The sequence below is a fragment of the Xenopus tropicalis genome, chromosome 3 (genome assembly GCF_000004195.4).
Source record: "Xenopus tropicalis strain Nigerian chromosome 3, UCB_Xtro_10.0, whole genome shotgun sequence".
Taxonomy (NCBI): Eukaryota; Metazoa; Chordata; class Amphibia; order Anura; family Pipidae; genus Xenopus; species Xenopus tropicalis.
In genome coordinates, this window is record NC_030679.2 from 119,089,679 (window position 1) to 119,114,954 (window position 25,276).

Here is a 25,276-nt window from a genome sequence, read left to right on the forward strand (position 1 = left end):
GGAACTAATGTAGGTGGATATATAGACCAGAGAATTTAACTTGGGTGCTTTATAGGCAAGTTTCACCAAGACTATTGGCTTCTTTTGCTCGACCCCCCTCTGTGTGGCCCCCCACCTGTCTGGCTGCTTTGATGGTTTACCTTTGTGTATTCCCTTTAAATGGTATCAGTATTGAGATTAACTGCCCCCCTGCATTGCTCACACCTCAGATTCAGGCTGTAATCCCTCTGTATTGTTTAATCATGTAATCCCCTGTACTGTTCACACCTTTTAATGCCTTCATTGTTTTCCCCCTGCAGTGCTCACACCTCAGGCTCTGGCTGTAATCACCCACATTGTTCCCCTGTTCACACCTCAGACATTCCCTCTGACACATCCAGCATTGTGTCACTGTATGCTGCCTGTGTGTGCAATAGGGCAGGCATAGTATGGCACACATAGGCAGGGGAGGGCAAGCATAGTATGGCACACATAGGCAGGGGAGGGCAGGAATAGTATGGCATACATAGGCAGGGGGGGCAGGCATATTATGGCACACATAGGCAGGGGAGGGCAAGCATAGTATGGCACACATAGGAAGGGGAGGGCAAGCATATTATGGCACACATAGGCAGGGGAGGGTAAGCATAGTATGGCATACATAGGAAGGGGAGGGCAAGCATAGTATGGCACACATAGGCAGGGGAGGGCAGGCAGAGTATGGCACACACAGGAGGGGTAGGGCAAGCAGTACTCTGCCTGCTCTATGCCTCCCCTATGCTGTCTGTGTGTGCCATACTCTGCCTTCCCTATGCTGCCTGTGTGTGCCATACTCTGCCTTTCCTATGCTGCCTATGTGTGCCATACTCTGCCTGCCCTGTGCTGCCTGTGGAAGGTGAACCTGGCAGGGGTTTGTTCCTGGAGTTTGGCATTTGGAAATAGTCATTATATGGTCCCCAAGGGGTGTAATTATATGCTGGGGGGGTTGCTGTGCTATCCACAGAAGAGGAGGAGGATATTGATTTAAGTGTATGACATAATATAATTCTTTCATATATAAATGAAGGGTGATATCCCTTCAGTGAGCACCAACCACTGGGTTTTTGCTGTTTGCCACCATTAATGTGGGGATGGTCTTAAAAGCTCTTGTGATAGCATGGGTGTAGTTTGAAGTGGGTGTGGTTTAAAAAAGGGGAGTGGTCAAAACTGGCTTCCATTATCGGCCCTCCACCATGTAGGCAAGAAAAATTCCGGCCCTCGGTACCACAGAAGTTGGACAGCACTGCTCTAAGAAATTTCACTGCTCAGTCTCAAAGTGTCAAAAATGCTTACCATATACAACACCATTCACACGCCATTTTCATTGCATGCGTCAACATCTCATGCTATTATTTGTGTTGTAAATAATGGTTTTCTGTGGGTACATTCAATTGCCGTTTTTGAGTTTTGTGTCAAAGATTATTGCCATCATTCAGCAGAGTCTGTTTGCTATATAAAGGCTCCTCGCAACCTACACAGAATTACATAGTGTAAGTACAGCGTAAGTAGAATACTTCTTGAGAACATATGGACAGCTAAACCAATAAGAGTAATTTATAGACAATCCGAAATGGAGTAAAAAGCTGTGTAAAATAAATGGAAAAGATCGCCATCTGAACGCCAGATATTACGCCATTATTTTCCATAAGTTCCCGTGGAAGAAAAAACACGCAAAAAAATTGCGCCGATTTTACACTGTTTTTACAAGGCGAAGCCTGGCGATGTGTGATGAATTTTCTCAACGTTTTTTACACAGCATAATAAATATGCCCCTAAGTGTGCTTATTGCCACTGGTGAACCCATTAGCTTCCGATACTTCCTGGTTCCCCCTGTTGCATTAACAGGTTCACCACACTTGTGCCTTGAAAGAAACCTCAAATTGTTTGTAGTCCACAGTGGAACAAAGAAGGTGAATACTCACAGACTCCTTGGTGGCCTAACAAGGTGCTGCTGCATGCATAGGCCTTCACCTTCTTTGTAATTTTGTGTATTAGATAAGAAAGGGCTTAATGGCTAATCAAGAGACCTGTAAAAAATCAGCAACTCATGTCAAGGCTGTAGCCTTGGTAAATCACTTACCCTGCCTGTTCCTCAGGCCACAAACACAGACGGAGATTCTTTGGGGCAGGGACTGAACAATGAATAATAAGTATCTCTTAGAAGAATAAAGCTTATAACACAACTCTGTAAGCAATTTGCTCTTTCACATCATTTTTTGAGGTGGGTAGACCCTTCTTTAAAGGGCCTTCTGCAAAAAGAGGGGTTAATATCAGCCTGCAGCCAACATTGTTAGCCCCAAATTGTAGGCTTGTAATAGCCTTTTATTGTGGATGTAATCCTATTGAGTTTTCATTGATGTTGTTTGGATTATGGGAGGCTCCCGATTCCAGGGGCAGATACAAATGTCATTTCAGGCTAATCTCTCTTTCAAGACATGTGTTAGGGTGAAGTGAGTTCTCTGTGTGTGCTGCCCTAAACTCAACAAATGAGCCTGGTCTCTGCACAGACCCCCTCCTTCAGCAAAGAACTGAAGAGGGAGAAAAACATAGTGCAAGGTATGACCTAAAAACAAAGACCAATAACCTTTGAGCCTCTGCCTTTCTATCACCCCCAGATATGTTCAGCTGTTGTTGCTGGATGTTACTCATGTGAATGTTACTAGCATGCGGATCAGGTGGAAAAAGGGGAAGAAAGACAGAAGAACTTGATTAAGTCTAATGAACCAATGTTCACATTGTACTACAGTTGGGGTTGCAAGACTATGATGTGTGCATGGTGGCAGGTATATGATTAACCATACATTGAATATGTACAGAACTTATTTTGCTATATTCGTATACATAACTAATAATTGCACTGTTGTTTCAACTTCTGTGCACTTGCAAACAACCAATTTTACATGCTTTGGGGGAGAGGGAAGGATCTTTACTCCACATATGTTGACCAAAGGCACCAAGCACAAAGCAATATTTGGACAAATAACTTGGACAAGTAACCAGATGTGTTGGCCATCTAGATCTCAGTGGGGGGAGCACATCAGAGGGGTAGAGGTATGCAGACTGCATACAATATGTGACATTAATTCAATACTAAAAGTATGTAATTATCTGCATATCTGCTGTTCTCTTCCCATCCAGTCATAATATAATGCTTTTGGAATGTGGTATGCATATACATATGGGATGGAATGTTGATGAATACGGAACAGCATGCTCATACATAGACACGTCGGAAAGTTATGAGTTACGAGAAGCCTGCATTCTCAATGATTACATCATTTTTAGGCCAAAATAGTGACACACTGCAAACCAAAGACAAACCGAAAGTGTCAAGGCTAATCAGTGCCAGATAATTCCTAGTAAACCCTGTTTCTTAACACTGTTCCTCAAGAGCCAGTAAAACAAGGCTTTAGGGACAGTCTGGGAAGAATGGTCTACAAATAAAGCCACCTGCACTTTAATATCTCTATCTGAAAAAGCTGCACCATTACTAATCCTCTAGGAGTGGAGCTAGTAAATACTGCAATAAAATATCAACAAATAAAATTGAAGAAACAACATAATAAAAATGATAAAATAAATATATGGACCACAGGAAATTCACAGGCTGATGAAACAACTTCCTGCAATATAAGCTCCAGAAAGACAATGGGAAGATAACAACAGGCCTGGATTTCTGGTAAGGCCACAAAGGCCTGGGCCTAGGGTGGCACAAATTCAGGGGCAGCATGCCGCCCAGCCGTACCTGACGTTTACTTACATGTGGGGCACTGGGGATATTGTGTGCGGGAGATCTCCATGCACCCTGTCCCTGTGCTCCAGATGAAGGAGCATGCACGGGGTCCTGCGGGAGGGTGGGGGGTAGCCTCTGGGCGCCCAGAAGAGAAATCCAGTCCTGGATAAAAATGCACCTATCCATTATCTTCCACCTTATCCCAGGCCTACCTCTGAACATGAAAGGGGTCATTTACACCTGCAACCATAGCTTTGGTTTTCCTATAGTCATTTGCATAAAAAATCCCATTCATTTGCACCTACTAAAGCAGGGGAACCCTGGAGTTATCGCTACCACTAAACCAGATGGGAGCTCCAGGGTGCCCAGTTTCAACTGCCGCATTGTAGCTTCACCAAAAACTAGGGCACAAACGTCATTTGCACACAGAATGTCACAAGTGACACCAACTGGAAAGGTTACAGGGCAGTTGTGTCCGATGCATGTCAAAGTGTGAGAGCAATTGTCCTAATCTTAATGCATCGGCCACAGCTGTATGAGCAGCAAGTACCCCTTGTGACCACAACACTGGAATTCTGGGGGGAATTGCTGCATGGCGATTGCACTCGAATATTTGCACTTTGCTTACTGCATTTACAATTAAATATGAGATTGACCACAAGGCAAGGACAATGTCATATGGAGACAATTACCAACATAAATCTCCTTAGGTAACATCAGCTTTACTGGTCTCTTTGAGAGTCATCTTGATTGCGTTGTACATCACTGCTAACAGCCTATAATACAAAATACCTAGGGACAGTCACTATTTTTACTCTCAACCCCATGATTTTTATATCTATGGAAAAGTTGCAAAACAGAACAGCTGGTTATGGTAACAAAGAGTTTTGGTCAATCTTTGACCAGAAATTACTTCCCAGTGCCTGGGCTTGGTCTCTAAGCTATATTTATCTAATGCATGTGCTATATAAATTCTCTCCTCATTTTTCACGAGAGTATACTGGAAGAAGCCTTCTCTTGATCCTTGCGCCCCTTGCTCCAAGTTTTAAGTAAAGCATTATAATAACAATGAGTATCTTCAACTAATATATTGAGGCTTCATTTGGTAGTGTAAATATTGGCAACTATGCAGGACACTGCCTAGTTGGAGGCTGCCAATATGATATGGGGGTAGTCACAAAATTTTTATCAGGGCCCAGGGCTCACTGTTTTAACTTTGTCGTACGTAGCCTAAGGGCCCTTACACAAAGGCTTCTGTGATGAGTATCTATTAAAATGTAGGCTGATCAAAATTCACATTATTGTTTTGTGTTCTTTAAATGCAAATAAGTATGTTTTTGTAAATTAAACCAGCATTTTTCTATTTTACTATTTTGTAGGCATGTCAGACATATTGTGTTGCAATGGAACATGACTGTGCTAAAATACAGATCTTAACTCTTGTGGGTACAACCATGCACAATAAATTAGAATGAATTAGCTTATCCATTTACATGGCTCAAACCTGCAAAATGTATTAGGGTCCTTTTGCAAGGAAGGCACCTGGGGTATATATATTAGACAAACACCAACAGTTTGCCTTCCTATCGCACCCCTTTCCCACCTATTGTACAGCTGGGAATTGTTTAAAGCCACAGTTTATCACGCTTGATTTGGGATTCTTTAACTGCAGTTTAACTGTTGTTCCCTGGCCCTGGCAATGGCCATCGAGTGTTGGTGATTACGTTAGGATTGCATTTGCACTAGTACCCCTGTGAGTGCAAGTAATTGAGCATAATGCATTATTTGGTTCTTGTTTCTCTAAGAAAATAAATGAAATTGTTCAGGCAAAGGAAAACAACTCATTTACTAATGGCAAACCACAGCTAAGCACATGTGTGTTACAGTGAGAAAGTGACGGCACTGTGAAGGCATCTATAACTCCATATGTCATCCCAAGGGGCAAAAGAACCCCAGTTTATGACTGAGCACTAACTGCAAGGGGTTTGTATGTTCTACCGGCATGGTTTCCTCCGAGTACGCTGGTTTCCTCTCACGCTCCAAAAACTTATGACAAGGTGAACTGACTCAAATGAACTCAACTTTGTTAGTGTGTGTTTGTGTAGGGACCTAAATTGTAAGCTGAAACCTCTGTTAAAAAAAACAAAAACAAAAAGATATTAGCAATTATGGCCATATGGCCATCAAGTACAAGGCAAAGGTGAAGGCCGAGTGCTATTATAGAGGTTATAGAACTCCAGGGTAACTTCTAATATCCTCATTATTTTACAACAGGGGGTACAATATTTTTTCTAAAACATAATTGACACATTACATGACTATAACTAATGACATCATGAAGAACTGGTTATAAGGATCTTACAGGATATTAATGCTCTGTGCAGCACTTCACTGATATACTGCCTTCAGTCAAAAGAGGACAAAACTGCTATTATAAACACAATATACTATAACATTTGATGCAGGAATTTTCCCAGCAGAAAGTGAGGGCAGTGCTGTTCTTATGTCTTATTTACATTGATTCCAATCATGCAGTTCTTTAGTTGTTTAGTCCCGCCAACAGCTTAAGGTTGTCAGGGGCTGCGGAACAATCCCACTTCACATTAATCAGACAGTTCTGATTTGGGTGTATTTTTTATGCCATAAACAGTATTTTTATTTTTTAAAATAGGGTCACTTTTTTATTTCGGTGGAGGCAGAAGGAAGCAGGGGCTCCTGTTACAGCCTGGAATAGCAAAGGCTGCCCAAGCCCAGAGAAAGGAAAATAAACAGCTCTCGTTTGGAGACATTTTCCGTTCTGTACCTTTCCGGGAGTGTCTAAGCGTCTGTTGTTTTTACGGAGATCATTTCACAAAGCTTGTGGTTCTCACCCCCACTAAGATTTGAATCAACCCTTTCTCTGCCAGGGGGGCCATGGGGAATTATTATTGGCGAAATTAAGGCCCACATAGGTCTGAAATAAACAGATAAGGAAAGAGGCAGGAAGGGGTCATGTAAAATACCTTAATAAGGGAGCAAAAGATATATAGCCGGAACTGTGAATAAGGTTTTCCGTTTTCCGATCGCCAATCCAAAACTTTGCAAATGTACCCTAAGCCACCCAATGTGAACTGGGTTCATCACTCAAGATTAAAAAACATGGGACCCTGTAGGCTGGCATGAATACGCGCTCTGCCTAGTGTAACAAAATTACATCAACAGTCAGACCTGCACTCACACTCTCAGAAAATCACCTAATTTCAAGGTCCATTAGAAAACGTATAGGCCATGTTATTATTATCTGCGCTATCTTGCCCAATGAGCTTGCTGTTGCTGAATCCCGATTGTTAACTCCCCCTCCTCCAGACCCCAAAAAGTTTTTAGGCTGTTTAGATACTGGGCCAGGAGTAGGACTAAGACATGACCAGTGTTGAGTCAAGGAGATATTGAATGGGTCAGCCAAGCAAACTCCATGCAAATAATAATGAACAGAAAACTAGTTTTACACTTGTAGTAATGTGTCATTGTGCTTTTACTCATGATATTTAATGGCTGTGTCATGACAGGTGCCCAGGCTAAATGCCACTGATGATATTTAATGGATAGGGCCCAGGGTAACTTCCTTCATAATTATGAAACAGATGTACCACCCATCATAGGCATAACTATAGAAGAAGTAGGTCCTGCAATTGCTGGGAGCCCAAGAAATGATAGAGCACTGACTGAAGTATCAGTATACGATTATGAAATGTATTTTATTCCCTATGCCATTTTCCTTTCTAGATATCCATCACGTGGGCTGTGAATATGAGCGAAGAATTGGTTAAAGGCTTAGACGGCAGTAAAACTACAATGTAATGTGCAGTAACCAATAGTAACCATTCACAACAGTTAGCTTTAACCAGGCTAGTGTAATTAAAATAATGAAGGCAAACAAATGGCCTGAGGCAAACTTAACCCATGTTGCTACATAAGCCTTAATTAGTCCAACTCTGGCTGCCCTAGCTAGAGTATGATGGTGTGGCTGCTCAAAAGGAAATATGATACACTGCCCCCTCTCCCCGATGAATACTGGCATCTCAAACCACCTTTTTAGGCAAGATATGTTTGTGCAACCATTGTTTTCTTTTAAATTCAATTATTTTTAACCTGGCCCAGCCCAACACATGGACATGTTTAGCAATGCACAGGGTTTGACCCTGAGACTAAGAACTTTAACCTGCTCTCAGGTTAGCCCAATTCTCAGGGCCTTGGGACCCCAACCAAAAAAGGGACTGCTTGCTTGGCCAGGGAATATATTTTGTAAGCTGACAATTGGTTGATTTATTGATTTTTGTTATTTCCAGAAAGCTTCACAATACACAATCTTTACACAATTTTATTTCATAAGAAGGCACCATGCACCATTCTTCTACATATACTGAACCTATATTACAGCATATACTATGAATGCCCAGAATAACGTATAAACAGGCTGTGCATTTAGTAACCCATAACCAGAACTGCAAAGCAGAGCAAAGCATCCAACTCTTCTACCTATTGGGAAACTTCTAGCATATGTACTTGGAAATGTGTCAGAGTACCAGTTATACATCCAGCCAAGCAAGATGCAGTGCTACCCTCCCACTCCAAGGATGGAAGGCAGATACAAGATAAGAATACAGTTGTTGGTACATCTGAAAGGATTGCCTAGCATGATATTAATGCCCCAGGTCCTTTGAATGCATTATATATTTAAGACACACCTTTATAGTAGGGATCCTTTTCATTGAATTCAATGCTAAGCTTTCATTAACTGGGGCTTGCTGCTATGAAATCCAGTTTGACAGAAAGAAGGAAAAATATCCTGAAGAAGACAACTGTAGAGCAACCCCCTGTGCACCAACCCAAGCCCCAGACCCAAGGCAAAGCTACAAAACCATTGAGCAAACCTCATTTGTACAATTCCAGTCCAGAAAGGACAACAAACAGCATGCAATATGTTCTGCAGAAACGGCCAATAAAAGATGAATAGACCAAAAATGTGCCGTCCCATCTTTGTTTTACTGGTAATTTCGAATAACATATGTTTGGCAGGCTCCAATCACATTCATACTAGCCTTGTGTGATATAATAAGAATATGCACCGCACCCCAAATGGCTTTGAGATACTTTTCCCCACAAGATGCAATGCAGATTCTACAGCCCTCCTCTAAAATAGCAAAAATAAGAAGTTAAATAGCAGCTGACACTTTAGTCAAGTGTCACCTAAGTCAGTATTATATTGCTCTTCTTTACATAAGTTCAGCATTTCTTGTTTCACACTGTAAATCATTCGCCATCTGATCGTGCATACAGAACATTATTCTTTTTTATTGGCTTTCTACCTATGTCTATACCAGGGGTCCCCAACTCATGACCCGTGAGCCACATTTAATGTAAATGTTGGAGAGTAACACAAGCATTCAAAAAGTTCCTGTGGATTCCAAATTAGCCCGTTTGCATACACCTGGTTTTTATGCAACTTAATCTTGCCTCCAAACCAGAAACATTAAAAATAAGCACTATCTTTAAGGCCACAGGGTGCAACATACAAGGGGTTGGTAAGCAACATGCTGCTCAAGAGCCACTGGTTGGGGATCACTCCTCTATACAATCACATAGTATTTATTTCCAGCTTCCTTTCATCATGGCCACCCAATGGCAAATATGGTTGGCTGGTTTGGTCACATTACCCAGTTAACCAAACTACCATCTGAGAACAGGTTCAAAACAACCGCACTGATCAAACTTTGCATTTTGAAAAGACTTATTGCATTAGCCGGTGTATGCAGTTACTGGCCACCCTTCCTATCTGAGCCTCCTAGTGATCTGGTCATTTGCTGACTGCCATATCCTGAAAGCTACACATTTAAAGGCCAGTTTAGCCCAGACATTTCTGGTCATAGTGGCCCAAAATAAATGTATATGGAAACATGACAGCATTGTATTGGTGGTGCATTTGAAGATAACGCAAAACAAAGAGTTTATTTCCTATAGTGGCACTGTAGCTTCTGAATTGCAACTCCCAGCAATACCAGACACCCCCAGCCTGTGAGGGTATGGCAGGAGGTGCAGTTGACGAACAACTTAAGAGCCATAGTTTATGGTGCCTTGTCATTTGCAGAAAGCAACATTCATGTTTTTGCAGTAGAATATGTTAACCACCACAAAATTCTTACCTTTTTTTTACATTTTTACATTTATTTCCCCCACTATTAATTCAGTTGCTCAGCACTGCACCCCCATAGAACCCTATGGGGGCTAAAATGAAGATAATTGTAAGTAATTTAACGTTCCACATGTATTTCAGGCAGGTGGTGCTCTAGCTTTTGTTAAACGTGAACTCCCACAATCCTCCCGTAAGATTGATGGCAGCTGTAACAACAGTGAAAGAACCGCAGCTCTCACATCCCTGGCAAAGGGCAATAAAACATATTACCAAAATCATGATTAGAGTTACTTATTTATTTATTTAATGGCCTTTATTTATATAGAGCCAACACACTTTGGGCAGCACGCTACAGAGACCATTCATTGTCACATTAGTCTCTGCCCCAATGGAACTTATAATCTATAAAGTCCTATTAACTTATTGAGACATGTTAGGCCCTGTGGCAACTAGTGACTGTGAGTATCTGAAGAAAACATGGAGAGCCACCACTAATTAGAGCACAAAGACTGCAGATTTGTTGTTTTGATTATTATTTATATATATATTTTTGGAAACGCAGGCACAAAACTAAACGCGTGGCTTAACCTACAAGGGGCCATACTCCAGCCCTTTGCGCAGGGTTGTGCTGAAGCACAGCAGGAGAGCCAGTTTTGACGGCACCATTACAAATGTGACTTTGTATATGCCTTCAAGTATGAAGGAACGCTGATACAAAGTTTATACTTCTTTAATGAGCCGCTCTCCCCCCATGGTATAGAATTTCACTCGCTCGCACAAGGCACATTGGAAGACTCTGTTCTGCTCTCCCAACATCTGGAAACACTTGAGTACTTGTGAGACTGAATGTGTCATACAAACCTTGCTGCACCTAACTGCAGCATTTCAAACCCAACGAGAAAGCAAGATGTGGGGTAACTCAGAAATCTGAGCACATGCCCTAATTCTAGAATTCAGTGTAGGAGCTAGGAGCCTCAGAACTGGTTAAAAGGCTGGAGGCCCCAAAATGAAATAAAAAACCCTAGGAATGTCCAATTTATGGCCCTATGGCTGTTTTTGATCTACAATTCTGAGAAGCCATCAGCAGTCTTCGTTTTCTCTGTGTATTCTGTTGCAGGTCAACAGCAGATGGAGACCCCCAAGTAATAATAGTCATTATTACAGAGTAATAATATGATATGTCCCTTACACTGGATATTTTTTGGCTTCTGAAGTTGAAAGCCAAGAAAGAATGCAAGACTGCTCAAAACCCAACCCTGCTAAATGCTTCAGAATATGTTCTATATATATATATATATATATATATATATACGTATATAAACAGGTTCATAGAATATTGCTGGTTTTCTTAACGTTCCTTTCTTTATTTAGAGAAGCCACTGAGACTGCATGTTCCCTGGCCAAACATACACTTTGGGGTGGCTGCTGGTGATCTAAAGATGGCAAAGCTTCCCTGCTGTCACTGTAAGCAAACATGAAGACTCCACAGATGTGCAATTACATTTCAGCCCTCTTTAGGTTTCACAGGTCACAAATTCAGAAATTGGCTGGCAATTAGAATCACAGCAGTTAGGTCAGAGTTAGCTGCGAACCAGAATGGATGTATAAAAGGTGACTTGTTCAATCTCACCCAACAAGGTCTTGAAGTCACCTTCTGACCTTCTTGCAAGTTTATTTCTAGGCCTATAGGAGCCTATTAGACTTCCTTTTTGGACATGTTTTTGGATTAAAACCCTTCTCTACATACACGTTAATTTGCTCCCCTAGGATAAGGCTCTTGGCTGGGCACCCAATCACACCTTTCTATTAGTGAGCTACTGCTAATGATTTTTACTCTTTTGTGGGACCTTCCTTTTATATTTTATCCACAGGAGCTCAAAATCAGAACGTATTTGTTGAACCGGTATTCAGAGATTTCCCAGAAGTCACTGTGAAGTACTGCTGCCAGAAATCTTCTTTCGACATACACAGGGCTGGTGGTCATATGGATTTTATGGGCATGTATGGTACCTGGTAAAAATGCTGCTTTAAAAGGAAAATCGGTCTGGTATCAATGTTATTTGTATGGTGCACCAATATTTCCAGGAAATCTCCTGCCAGAACATCATTCTGTAATTCCAAGTTCCTTGATTATTCCTGGCAATTACATGGGAGGAGCTCTCTGACCAATCAGCAAGTTACAATATGTAACAAACCCCCATCTGGAGTCATTTTTCCCATAAATCACCCCAGCTTTAACCCTCTTACACAGATTTACACATCTAATAAAATGCAGTCCCTTGCACATTTCATCTTTACTGAGACTTGGCATAGCAATGAATACCCCCTGCATGAAAAAGGAGATCTGGGAACTGTATATCTTGCAGGAAATATAGGGCAGCCTGAAATCACAATGTCTCTGCAGTTATACAGTGTTTTTGGCAGTATGGTGTCTGTGATCTGGTTGGGAATTGCCAACAACAGGTAACTGAAAACACAATCTTGCGTGTTGCCAATATCCAGATACTTTTTGTATATCTGCTGCAGGGGTTGGTCACACATGGGGCAAACGGTGGAACAACTACTTTAAGGCAGACTTATATATGGGCCGAAGACTGATATTTTTTAGGGTATGAGTAAGCCATACATGTGAGAAACAGTGGTTGTATTTTAGAGCAAGGGTTGACCATACAGTGACCAAAGAGTAGTAAAATTTTGGAGCAGAGGTAGAACATACAATGGCTAAAAAGAAGTAGTATTTTAGATGGGCCAAACAGTGGTAGTATGTCCTGACCTATATACGTGGGCCACACAGTGGTGGTACTGCAGGGTTAGACCTTACATAGAGCTATGTGTATTTGCTGGGGCTGACAATACACTAAATAAAATTAAAAAAAGTAATTATAAGTAAAATATTGTTTGTAAATTCATATCTGAGTCAGAAAACTATAAATAAGGAATGCAAGGATTAGAGATAGAGGGAAACAGCTCTGCCGTTTGTAGCTGATTCTGTGCTCGGATGCTTGTTTTGGCTGTTCCAATGTATTTGAGAATGTATAATTTTGATCTTTAGAGTGATTACACTTCACGTCATGCAGATCCATGGTGCCATATAAACATTTATATAAGCAGCACTGGACAGACCCCAAGAGATTCTGTTTCTACAATTTCACTAACCTTTTTTGGTTGGGGGCTGGATTCTGCTGTGGATCACAATTACAATGCGTGCACCTATTTGAGATGCTAAAGCCTGGCAAAGTACATGCTGTTCCTGCATGAAAGAGTCATTTATTTTAAATGTTTTCCTGGCTTTGAAGAAGTATTCATGACTAAACAACCTACAGAGTAAATAAAGTCCTAACTTATTGTTAGCATGTGCTCGTTTAGAGGGTAATACAGCCCAAAATAATCTTTACCAATAAGCTTCCACCAGTGTGTAGTGCTGTTGTATACAGCCCCATGTACAGCTGTTGAGTTCTAGCCCCACAGTCTCCTTACTAAGCACAATATGGTATCATCATGGGACGACAGAACAAAATAAGGAAGCAGATAAAAGAATGGGGTAGTGGTGTTGTTTTAGGGAGCTTGTAAAGCAGACCTAGGCACTGACACAGGGGGTCTCCTCCTCTCCTCCTCATAGCTAGATAGGGTTACTATCTACATCCTTACAGCAGCCCTTTGCATTAAAAGATCCCACAGAACCAATGTTCCTGGTGATGAAGGCCCTTTCTGCACACATGCTGATGAAGATTTCTGATTTTGGGGGAGACAGGAAAAGGTAGGGGTGCAATGGAGTCAAGCAAAAGAATGGTTATAACTGTTTTTGCAACGGAGCCGGACACACAAATATATGCAGTCAGGGAGCTTACCCCATTTATTGTGACCACCTCGATCAACATTTCGGGGGGGGGGATATACCCTCCCTTTGTCAGGAACAAATAAGTGTGTTTGTATCCAGAGCGGCAAAAGAATTGTTAGGACACTACAGAAATGACAATACTTCATAGTTTACTAGAAATGGGTATATAGATAATAGATCCTATACCTACATTTATGTTTTATTCTTGCATTGACACTAGCTGTGGTGTCTAGTCATCTCCCAGAACTAGAGTGCCTCCCATGAGACCCAAAGACCCCAGACCAACGCGGCGCAAAATATACTTATAGAGCTTGGTTTAGATGTGATCTTCTTCAGGAGTTTTTTACGGCCAAGACCTCCACAAACCTCAATGTATGACATCAGCATTTCTACCAGGCATGTGCTATATTAAGTGGCACACTAATTGTAATTAGGGATGCACCGAATCCCAGATTTGGTTCGGGATTCGTCCAAATCCAGGCTTTTATTTTAGCACATGCTAATTAGCATTTGTAAAGGGTTAAATTGTCAGGTGAAAAAAAAATTTCAGCGTGCGCCGATTTTAACCCCCTTCCGATCCTAATTACCACATGTTAATTAGAATTCGGATTCGATTTGGGATTCGGCCAAATCCTTCAGAGTGGGTTCGGGGTTTCGGCCAAACCCAAAGACATCATCTTTCCATAGCTAATGATACAGACATACCAGACTCTGCCTGTACTGTATGGTAATACCCAAGTCACCCAGTGGTACACTCACTGACTTTCCAGACCAACCACTGGACCATGATAGTTTGTGCCAGATGCCCAGGTGGATAACCAAGACATGACATACCTATATCTGCCACTTCGCATTTACCGTCTAATGGATACTTCCAATGCATTTGGAAATGAGTGTTGCCCCAATCAAGGAAGGTAAGAGTCAATATGAGGACCAAAGCCATTTACCTGTATATTCTTAAAGCCAGCTCTTTTGGGCATAGGTAGGGCAGGTGAATGTGGTATTCAAATCCCCATCTCAAGAAAACCTTATTCCTCGGGTCTAAGCAAAGAAGTTCTTTTAATTATAATAACATATATCCCAATCTGTTCCCAGAACTACAAATCCAATATCTGGGCACCCATGTTCCATCTCAAACCTGCTGGCCTAATCTGGGCACCAACAATGCAATGAGGCATGTGTCCTTCAGGCTTGTTACTCAGACTATAAAGGCAAATTGATGATACTGTATAGCAGGGTTCCCCAACCTTTCTTACTCGTGAGCCACAGTCAAATGTAAAATGACAACACAAGCTATTAGGCAGCCTCTATGCACACTATCAGCTTACAGGGGGCTTTATTTGGTAGGAAATCTTGTTTTTATTCAACCAAAACTTGCCCCCAAGTCAGGAATTCAAAAATAACTACCTGGTTTGGGGGCACTGAGAGCAACATCCAAGGGGTTGGGGAGCAACATGTTGCCCCCGAGCCACTGGTTGGGGATCACTGCTGTATAGCATTTGTTATCAGGTCTCCCTGCCTTTATAACATCTCAAAGACTTCAAGGTGAAGTACATTGATGCTGGATTGCTGGCAGTTTATCCCACAGAATCCCACATTTCAAGATCGTTCCAAGGGCAGTTATTATTTTATCTAATATGGATTTCAAGCCTAAGGGATGGGCACTAATCCATCTGGTTTCAGTGAGCTGGGCTGGGCACTAACTATGGCAACACCTTTGGAGTTGGTAAGCAGTTTGGGAAAGATACTTTCCATGCATATTAAGCTTTCTGCACTAGCATTTCTTACACTTCTTCTCCAATATGCATGTGTCTTGGATATTTTTCTTTGCAGATAGTTGTCCGCATAATACGGTGGATTTGTTTTAGATCAGTGCAGGTTCTTCCCATCGGCATATCCAGACAAAAAATAGTTTAGAACAGCACCATTTGTATTTCTTATTTAAAATGCCTTTATTGTATACATCTTAGGGCAATCCAGCAATCATGCTTGATAAAAGGCCACACCTGGCCTGAAACGTTGCTGGATCGCCCTAAGATGTATGCAATAAAGGCATTTTAAATAAGAAATACAAATGGTGCTGGTCTAAACTAATTTTTGTTTGTATATTTTTCTTGTCCAAGACACATGTCTAATGTTTATTTATAAAGTGTTGCACATATTTCTTAGCATGATGCAAGCTCACTAACGTTCACTTGAACAAGGCTCCTCTAATGAATTAGAATAGCAAAAGTGCACAGTCCTGTTGTGAAACACAACTTACGGAGCCTGTGCGTGGGGGAATTGTGGGAGTTGTATCTTCTAAAAACACAAGGTCCATCCTAAGACTGACATCTCATAATTATAAACTATGCATACATCAACAGGTTTAATATAGAAATTCCCCTGGGGAGACAGAGAGCACTTGCTACTGACTTTATCAATCAATAATAAGTACACACTGTAAATTATTACACAGCAATGGACAATGTAAATATAATAAACTCTGCCCTGCTATGTATAAGGATATGCCACAGCAACTGCATCTGCAGACTGATTTCTATGTTATGATATGAAAACTCCATATTGGAACATGCTTAGTTATACATAAACCACATTAAGTTAAAGACTTTCCCATTTGCTTAAAAGAACCCTGATCCAAATACAGTGTCCCTGTTAGTGTATTCATGCCCATATGCTAGGGACTCATGCAGTGTGCGTACTGTATACAGCATGAACCAAGGGACACGTGCATGTCCAACAGTGGTAATGTATCAAGGTGACACTGAAGTTGCCATTAAAATAATAATGAGCATAGAGAAGTGAGAGTGTAGAAGGATAACTGTGGGTGTGTCATTGTATCACAAACTTGTCATTGTACTGATGATTGTATGAGAGATATTACTGTGCTCCAGAGAGCAAAAAAAAATATATATATACATATATATATATATGTATTTAGTAAGATCATAGGCACCAGTGAGTACCAACATGCACCTATCTGCTGGTGGCTTCATAGAATAAAGTTGCACTGGTTACATTAAGCATACTATTACACACAATAAGCACCACTGGCACAATGAGAATGCCCACTGAGCAGCATTACTGTTCCTGCTGGCACAATGCCCCTGTGCCCATACATTCACCTGTAGGAATGGCAGGCAGCCCCCCCCCCCCCCCCCCCCCCAGGTACTTACAGGGTCACAGTCTTGTTGGGCAGCAGGGCAGGGTCGGGCACTTCTGACAGCTCCTCATTGGTACACACCACTTTCTTCCTAGGGCCATTGGCAGGACTCAGGCTGGGTTTGGACCTCTCACCTACACACTTGCAGCTGTGGATAAGTACCGGGCAGCCCAGGGTCCATGGTACCAGACAGACGAGCAGCAGAAGAAGCGACAGGCAGCGAGGTGCCCCTATGCCAAGAAGCATCCTGACTGGCATGGTGTCGCTATCAGCCCATTATGGCAGTGCCAGCCGCCCCGTACGTGCCATGGGTGCCCCTTATTCACACGGGTTCTTGCCCCTTGCAGTTTGCACCCTGAGCTCCAACTCCTCAAACTGTTGCTAAAAGTTGTGCAGCTGCCGGTATCCCTGTTGCTTGGCTATGCCCTACTCCCACAGTGCGCCGGGGGTGCAGTCCGGGCTGAGGCGCATTGCTAGGCTGCCCCCGGAGCGCTGCTGCCCATAGGATGGCACATAACGGATCGCAGGCGAGCGCCTAATAGTACGGGCTGCAGCGCTCTCTCCTCTCACTGGAGCCCCATCCCTCCTCCCACCCCATACACACCACCGCCGGGTCCTAAAGCCTCCTACTGCCTCACACTGGGGGTCGCTAATAAGGAGCTACACGCCAGTGAGCTACAGATGCTCTGACGCAGCGCCAGGTCTCTTACTGCATCCTGCGCCCAATCGCAACCATTTGCACTAACGAGGGGAGTGCACGGAGAAAGGGTACAGTCCTGTCGCAAAGCGATATCCCTCCAATCCAACTGATTATAACCACACTTGTCTTGTTACTCACTACCTGTTATTGAGATAAAGCGCAACCATTTGCACTGACTAGGGGATTGTATAGGGCAGTGATCCCCAACCAGTGGCTCAGGGCAACATGTTGCTCCCCAACCCCTTGGATGTTGCTCTCAGTGCCCCAAACCAGGTAGTTATTTTTGAATTCCTGACTTGGGGGCAAGTTTTGGTTGAATAAAAACAAGATTTTCTACCAAAGAAAGCCCCCTGTAAGCTGATAGTGTGCATAGAGGCTGCCTAATAGCCAATCCTAGCCCTTATTTGGCTCCTCCATGAACTTTTATGGTGCTTGTGTTGCTCCCCAAGTCTTTTTACATTTGACTGTGGCTCAGGAGTGAGAAAGGTTGGGGACCCCTGGCATAGAGAAAGGGTACAGTCCTGTGGCAAAGCGATATCCCTCCAATCCAATTGATTATAGCCACACTTGTCTAGTCACTCACTACCTGTTATTGAGATAATGCACACAGCTTACTATGCAAAAGCATATATTGTGCCACACATAGGTTTATACTAGTTATGAGCAAATCTATCCCGAACGGAAAATTCGCGAAAGGGCGAAAAATCTGCGAAATGCGTTTGCTGCTCAAATTTTTTGTCACCAGCATTTTATTTTGTCACCCGCTTCTTTTTTTGTCACCCAGTGCCATGCAGGTGCCCACTCCTGTCTTGTGCCACTGGGCACATCCTATTTACTAAGAGAGAGATTACACACTATTTTGACTGTCGTTAAAGGAAAAGCCAACAAAGAAGATCAGTTGAAAAGGAATATTCAGGAGCTGTGAAAGCTTGAGTGATTTTCTCTGTGTAGTGGAGCCTGAGGTCTTCTGAAAAGTGTGTTTCAGCTTCACCTTCAATCCAAATCTGTAATTCATATAATCACCTTTGTGTTCTATGTCTCCTTATCTGAGCCAAAACCATGGAGATTGTAACAGCAACATTGGATATGTTTCTCTTAATAAAAGGTATTTATGGGGCTATCAGCAAAGATGAAGTTAATATGAAGCCCCTTTAAATAGTCATCTGCCATGCCTGAGACATATAAGTTTATGTTATACTCCCCTGTAGCCTTATCTTTCTGCAAATCCATAATAAAAGCTCCTTGGATCCCCAGAGGTTGTTCCTTTCTACTAAGGATCATATGAAGTGATGTGATTAGCCTTAGGCTGCATGTATTAAGGTTGCCAAACACTGTGCCATCCGCTCTTTTGGCAAGGTTGGCAAACATTTGGGTTATATTGGGCTAATTTGAACGTTTGGCCTGTGTATGAAAACGTTAAGGACTGAATAGGAAGAAAAGTAGTAGTAGAGAGATTCCATATTTGGCGACCACACTAAACGGGTAGCTCTTTACATAAATAGCCAGCTTTAGACTGCATTTGTTAGAGTTCTGTCTCAGAAACTTGTATAATTAAGCATAAAAAGCTTTATGGAACCTTTATGAATATTAGAATCCATAATAGGTCAGTGGAGTGCTCCTCTAATTAACAAAAGGGAATATGAAGGTAATTATCATGATTGACTATATTGCTTTAAACAAATGACTTAGTGAGCCTAACATACCGTATAAATGGAGATGGGAACCTTACCAGCTGTCCACACTCAGGCTTTAGTCCCTGAGATGACACAGTTGATTGCTGGCAATGCTAATAGCCACTCGGCCATTAATGTTTGGGCTAAGAGCTGCGCATAACAGCCCTATCAGTAATCCTAAACCAATAACAAAAAGAAATAATTATCCCCCAGTTCCCACGTATGGCCTGGAAGGGAAGGTCACAGTCACAATAAGTCACAAAGGTGGTCACGATAAACTACTAAGGTGGTCTGTAGATTGTACTGGGGCTTACTGGTAAGAGTACAGTGTAAGGTATCAGCACCATGTAAGAAGATTCAGTTTAGAATATTGTACTTCATTTGCTCTACGGCTGAAAGAAACGAGCAACACTGAGCCCTTGAAGAGCATAAACTGCGTGTTCTTCACAGGAGTAGTATAATGCCAACTGCCACGATGCCCCACAAGCATCTCACTGGATGGAAATGAGTTCACTTCATTTTTTATTATTGCAGGAGATTTTGCCCACCTGCAATAATGCACAGAAACCAATCAGACATTTGCTTTCACTTTCTAACTTGCAGTAGGCTATTGGAAGCTAGTTGGTTTACTGAGGGGTTACTGCCGTGGTGCCAAAAATTGTCCAGAATTGGTAAATGAACCCCTAAGTCCCTCGGTTACCAGACCTAACATAGCTTGGCAAGCAACCGTTATATAAATTATGTACATTTCAGGTAGTTATGCCACTGGTTTTGCCACCAATATGGATTCATGCAGCATAGTTACCATTAAGTACAAGGTTCTGTTTTATTATTAAAAAAAAATAGCATTACAGGTATTTACCCCTATATGTAATTAAAGGCACTAAATATGCCCAGGAGCAGTAACCCATTGCAACCAGTAAGACATTTGCTTTTAAACAGGTGACCAGTAATGCTACCTGCTGATTGGTTGCTATGGGTTACTGCTCCTAGGCAAACTTAGTACCTTTTATTACATAACCCCTGAAGGACCTTACCACAATTTGCAGATTTCTGGTTTCCGAATAAAGAATTCCTGCACCTGTCCTTACCAATCCCCCACATCTGCCGTATCTACAGGCCCGGGTTTGTGGCAAGGCCACAAAGGCCCGGGCTTAGGGTGGCAGGACTTCAGACGTGGCATGCCGCCCAGCTGTCTGTAAATAGGGTCCGGAGCACTGGGGAAGTGCAAGTGACCTGCGCACCAATCCCAATTGCTCTGTACCCATCAAAAGAAATTTGTGCATGTGAGCACAAGAAGGGGAGGGGGGCGGGGTGATGTGGCGAGACAGGGGTCTAGAGGCGCCCAATATATGAATCCGACACAGAGTAACAAATAAAGCAATATCAATAACCGATACAAGAGGTGAAGAGGGCCCTGCCCAAACGAGCTTACAATCTACAAGGAGAAAGGGTTGAGACACAAGGTGTGGGAATGGGCATGACAGAGTTGTGAGAGGTGTGGCACAGGGTATTGCTTTTAGCGGCACACTGAGGTTATTTTAAACAAGATTAGGGTAAGCTTCTCTAAATAACTGCGTTTTTCTCTATGACATTTGTGTGATACAATAAATATCCACAATATCAGAGACAACTCTATGCAGCAGACAATGTAGCAGACATTTACTTAGAAGACACAACAATTTAAATACGTTTTATTTAGATAGTGACCGTGCTGCTGAACAAACAGTAGGTAAATGCAAACAGGGGTGCCAATCACAAGTGGTACTGTGCTCTGTGTGTTGCTTAGGCTTAGAATTGTGCCTAGCAGCAAGCTGCAGTATCAGGAACACTCAGCAAACCCTCTTTGATGCCTAACTTGATAGAAGCCACTTTGCACTGCTAATTATTCAAAGGCCATTATAAAGGGCTGCCTCTTGCCATTTCAATTGAGCAAGTATTAGAAAGGAAGGATTTTGTTTATTGCAAGATACATGTTACTGGCCAGAGGCATCCCTGGCAGCCCAGTGAGACGACCCTCAAACTCCTCTGTTCCTTCTAACAGCTATACAGGCTAACCAGACATGGTGCTAAAATCTTACAACTCACTGTGTTATCTCACATTTTCAGTAGTGTAACATTAACTTCCTGAGCCCTTCAAAAAAAAAAAAATATGACATGCCCCTCTTCATGTAGCATTATAATGTCCCCCCATCCATGGTCCCCTACCTTGGTCACCAGGTCTGCTGATAGCAGCTATTTTGGAGCATGGAGCAGTAGCTGAGGAAGCTCAGAATGAAGGCCATTTAGGATGAGATTTGGAGAAAATGTCTGTGTGTCTTAGATACACCTGAAACCCCTGCCTGAAGGCCATATAGGGTGAGATTTGGAAAGAATATCTGTTATTAAAGTACTAGATACACCTAAAAGCTCAGCCTGAAGGCCAGTAAAGCTAATGTCAGATGTGGCATATTCTCGGCAAGCTGAAAAATACTTGCCAAGAATATGCCCCACTACTGTAAAATCTTCCTACCTGTGCCTGCATCGGGAAGCATTGAATATGCTTAGGTGCAGGCACACAAAACTAATATCCGCCAAAAATCGTTTGACTTTGCATTTTTGTTGGATTCCAGCTTGCCCAGACTACGCCATCTATGACATTAGCCTTAAGGTGGCCATACACAGGCCGATTCTAGCTGCCAATATCGGTCCCTTAGACCGATTCGGCAGCTAATCGGCCCGTGTTGGGGCACCAACGACAGGCCTGTCCAACCGATATCTGGCCTGAAATCGGCCAGATATCGATCGGGCAGGTCTAAAAATTTAGTCGGACTGGGGACCGCATCGGCTCGTTGATGTGGTCCCCGGTCCGACTTCTCCTATACCCGCCAATTAAATTCCAAATTAGCCTGGATTCCCCCAATATCGCCCACCTGTAGGTGGGGGATATTGGGAGAAGATCCGCTTGCTTGGCAACATCGCCAACCGAGCGGATATGAATGTGTATGGCCACCTTTAGGGTGAGATTTGGAGAAATTGTCTGTTATCAGTGTCCTAGATACAACTGAAACCCCAGCCATGAAGGCCATATAGGGTGAGATTTGTAGAGAATACTAATTTCCTCTACTAGATACACCTGCAAACTCATCTTAAATGCCTGTTAGGGTGAGATTTTGTGCCTTAAATATTCTTTGGGCTATAGCTGAATGGTACACCAATGTTTTCCTGTATCTGCAAACATGTTAAGAGCTATGGGGTACCTGACCAACGGTTGGACCTTCAAAGGGGCTTGAACTGGAAAAGTACAACAACCAATGACACTGGGCCATACCACATTTAATTTTTCCTATTTCTGTTGCCGTACATGCAGTACAGTACAATCAACGTGCTGCTGGTGCAGAAAGATAGAGGAAACAAACATATTGGATTGTCCAGGCTTTTTTTTTTTTTTTTTGCTTTTCCCACAAATCTGAAGTTGATAGGAAACCCAAAAATAACAGGGGAAAGGAAACACAGTAATGTTACCACCTTCCTGGTTTTGAATTGAATCTATCGTTTCCAAGCTAATAGACTGCCGTCCATTTCAAAGGGTCTGTCGGGCTGTCATACTGCAGCACAAATTCCAGGGGATCCGAGCTGTAACCCATGCATAAGGTTTACAGTGCGGCTCAGGGCAGAAATGGGACTAAGCTGCAATTCAGTTAAAGGGGAACTCCAGCCCAAATTTGTTTTGCACAATGAGAGTAAATGCAAATACACTGCACCTGCATGTTTAAAATGAGTGCAAATGGAGGGTGTGGAGATGATATGTTCTGCCTCTGCATGACCACCATGATCGCTCAGATGCAATTTAAATGGCACTTATAATACTGGGCAAGTATTATCAGTAATAGTGGGCTAACAGAGCCCAGACTTTAGTTGGGGGAAATAATAGTAATTTGTCAAGAAACCTTCCTTAAGACCTCTGAACAATGCTCCTGGTGTGGGAGCCATGTTGGGGCACATGTATGTGCATAATGAGCAATGCCCTAGCTTATGTGTCATGTAGGATCAGCTAATGCATTGACCAACCCTAATGCACATAATTATGGATTTAGGGCACTCACTTGTTAGGGTACAATATGAAGTGAGAATGTATCCTTAATGTATACAATATTGATATGTTAAATATGTAAATACTTATGTTTAGTTAGCTTTTGGCATATGCTGAGGCCAAGGGGTGCTGTTGCTGTTTTTTGTGAAGGAGCAGGAAGGGAGAGCAAGTCGGTCATGGTGACTTTGGTGACTGGAGCCAGATGAGGGAAAACCTGCAATTCAGCACAACAAAGGAGGTAGTCCTGGAGGAGCCCTGGGGATTCAAGCACTGTGGCTGGAGCAGATGGTAGAATTGGGCTCTCCTGCACTAGTACTGCAGCTCTCCTGGAAGTTTATCTATGTATAAAAGCTGGCACATCTGAACCAGGACAGGTTGAGAATACTAGTAACTAAAATCATATAGTGGAACACACTAATAAACACTAATTTGCAGCAAAGCCCTGCATTGTCAGGTATCCTCCATTATCTTTTATGATGTCTACATGTAATTAGTGCTTCAACAGGAGCACGGGAGTGATAGCCTGCCTGAAGGAGGTTGCTGAACTGGAATACTGGATTTGGAAGGATTTAGGTTGAGAACACTGTTGCATCATACTCTGCAAGCGCTATACCTTTGGGTATGTCTGCTGAATATCTTCAACAGTACCAAAATAATAAAGAAAATAAGTTCACAGAGTTAAAGTTTACACGCTTATATGCCGGCCCAACATGGACAGCATAGTGCTTATGAGGGAATTTTTCATGACAAAACAAACAGTGGCATAAGTTAGCAAACCCCAGGGAGTTGGGAAAGAGGGTCTCCATACAGTCAGAGAAACATACCAGCATTTGCAGATGTCTACCCTGAGGACCAGGAGCTAAACCTATATGGGTGTAGCTGGCTTCCTGCCCAGTCCAGAATAGATGTTCATGTAGGTATTGTAATATTATCAGCAACTGCACATCTCACCATTCTATGCTGACAATTTTATCCAAATATTTTCCCCTCCTGCGGCAGTTTTCCAACAGCATAATCCATGGGAATGTGACATCTTGTATCACTTAATGTATATTGCAGTGACTCCCGTACTTACTGGGCTGTGGACCTTGTGGCGCTTATTCTCTCTGCCAATGGTTTCCTTACCTGTACATACCCTGAGCACTGGTGCTGTTTGTGTGTTTCCTTGCTCAGTCTTGTGAGACCACAATATGCTCTCTATTGCCTCGTGGTAATGTATGGGCAGTATAAAAAAGATTTGAGAAACTTTTCTGTGCTGGTGTAGAAGAAGAAAACATACAACCATAGAAGCCATGAAAGCCATTTTAAAGTAAATGCTAACCCTCAAAACAAGTGAAATTTCTCCAATTGCTCTTCTGTTCTCCTTTGCAATTTACACAAAATATTTTTTTATTCTAGTTTTCAAAATATTAGCCATTTTTAAGCAACAACGCCATCTGCTGTTATTTTATCTGACATTTCTGTCATCAGTTCTATATACAGCAATGTCACAAGATGTTTCTTTTCCCACAAAATTAATTTTCAGCCAACTGTAGCCGGGTGACCAAAATAGCCAGGTGGCACTGTTGTTTGAAATTCATCATATTAGCAACAACTAACTACTAATAACTAGAACTAGAAAAAAATCAATGCAAAAGTGCTTAGAATAACTATCTGAGTAATTTTATATTAATTTGTTTTCAGGATTTATATTTCTTTAAAATCATACAAGGGCAAAACTGCAGCCCCAATACATGCTTAAGGGCTGTGACACACGGGGAGATTAGTCGCGCCGCAGCAAATCTCCATTGTCGTGGGATACTAATCTCCCACCAGCTAGAATGTAAATCGCCGGTGGGATGGCATACATGGTGTCACGATTTGCCGAAGTCGCTGAAGTTGCCTTGCATAAAAACCCAGTGTAATTGCCA

The 25,276-nt window shown here is 42.3% G+C and overlaps 1 protein-coding gene across 1 annotated transcript in view; it reads right to left on the reverse strand.

Moving 5' to 3' along the window:
* adgra2 (adhesion G protein-coupled receptor A2) overlaps nucleotides 1-17,179 on the reverse strand; it is a 91,186-nt gene extending 74,007 nt beyond the window's left edge. The window contains exon 1 of the mRNA XM_002932954.4: nucleotides 16,935-17,179. Coding sequence (XP_002933000.2) covers nucleotides 16,935-17,179 — 245 coding nt within the window. The remainder of the gene's footprint in view (nucleotides 1-16,934) is intronic.
* Between the last annotated feature and the right edge of the window lie 8,097 nt (nucleotides 17,180-25,276).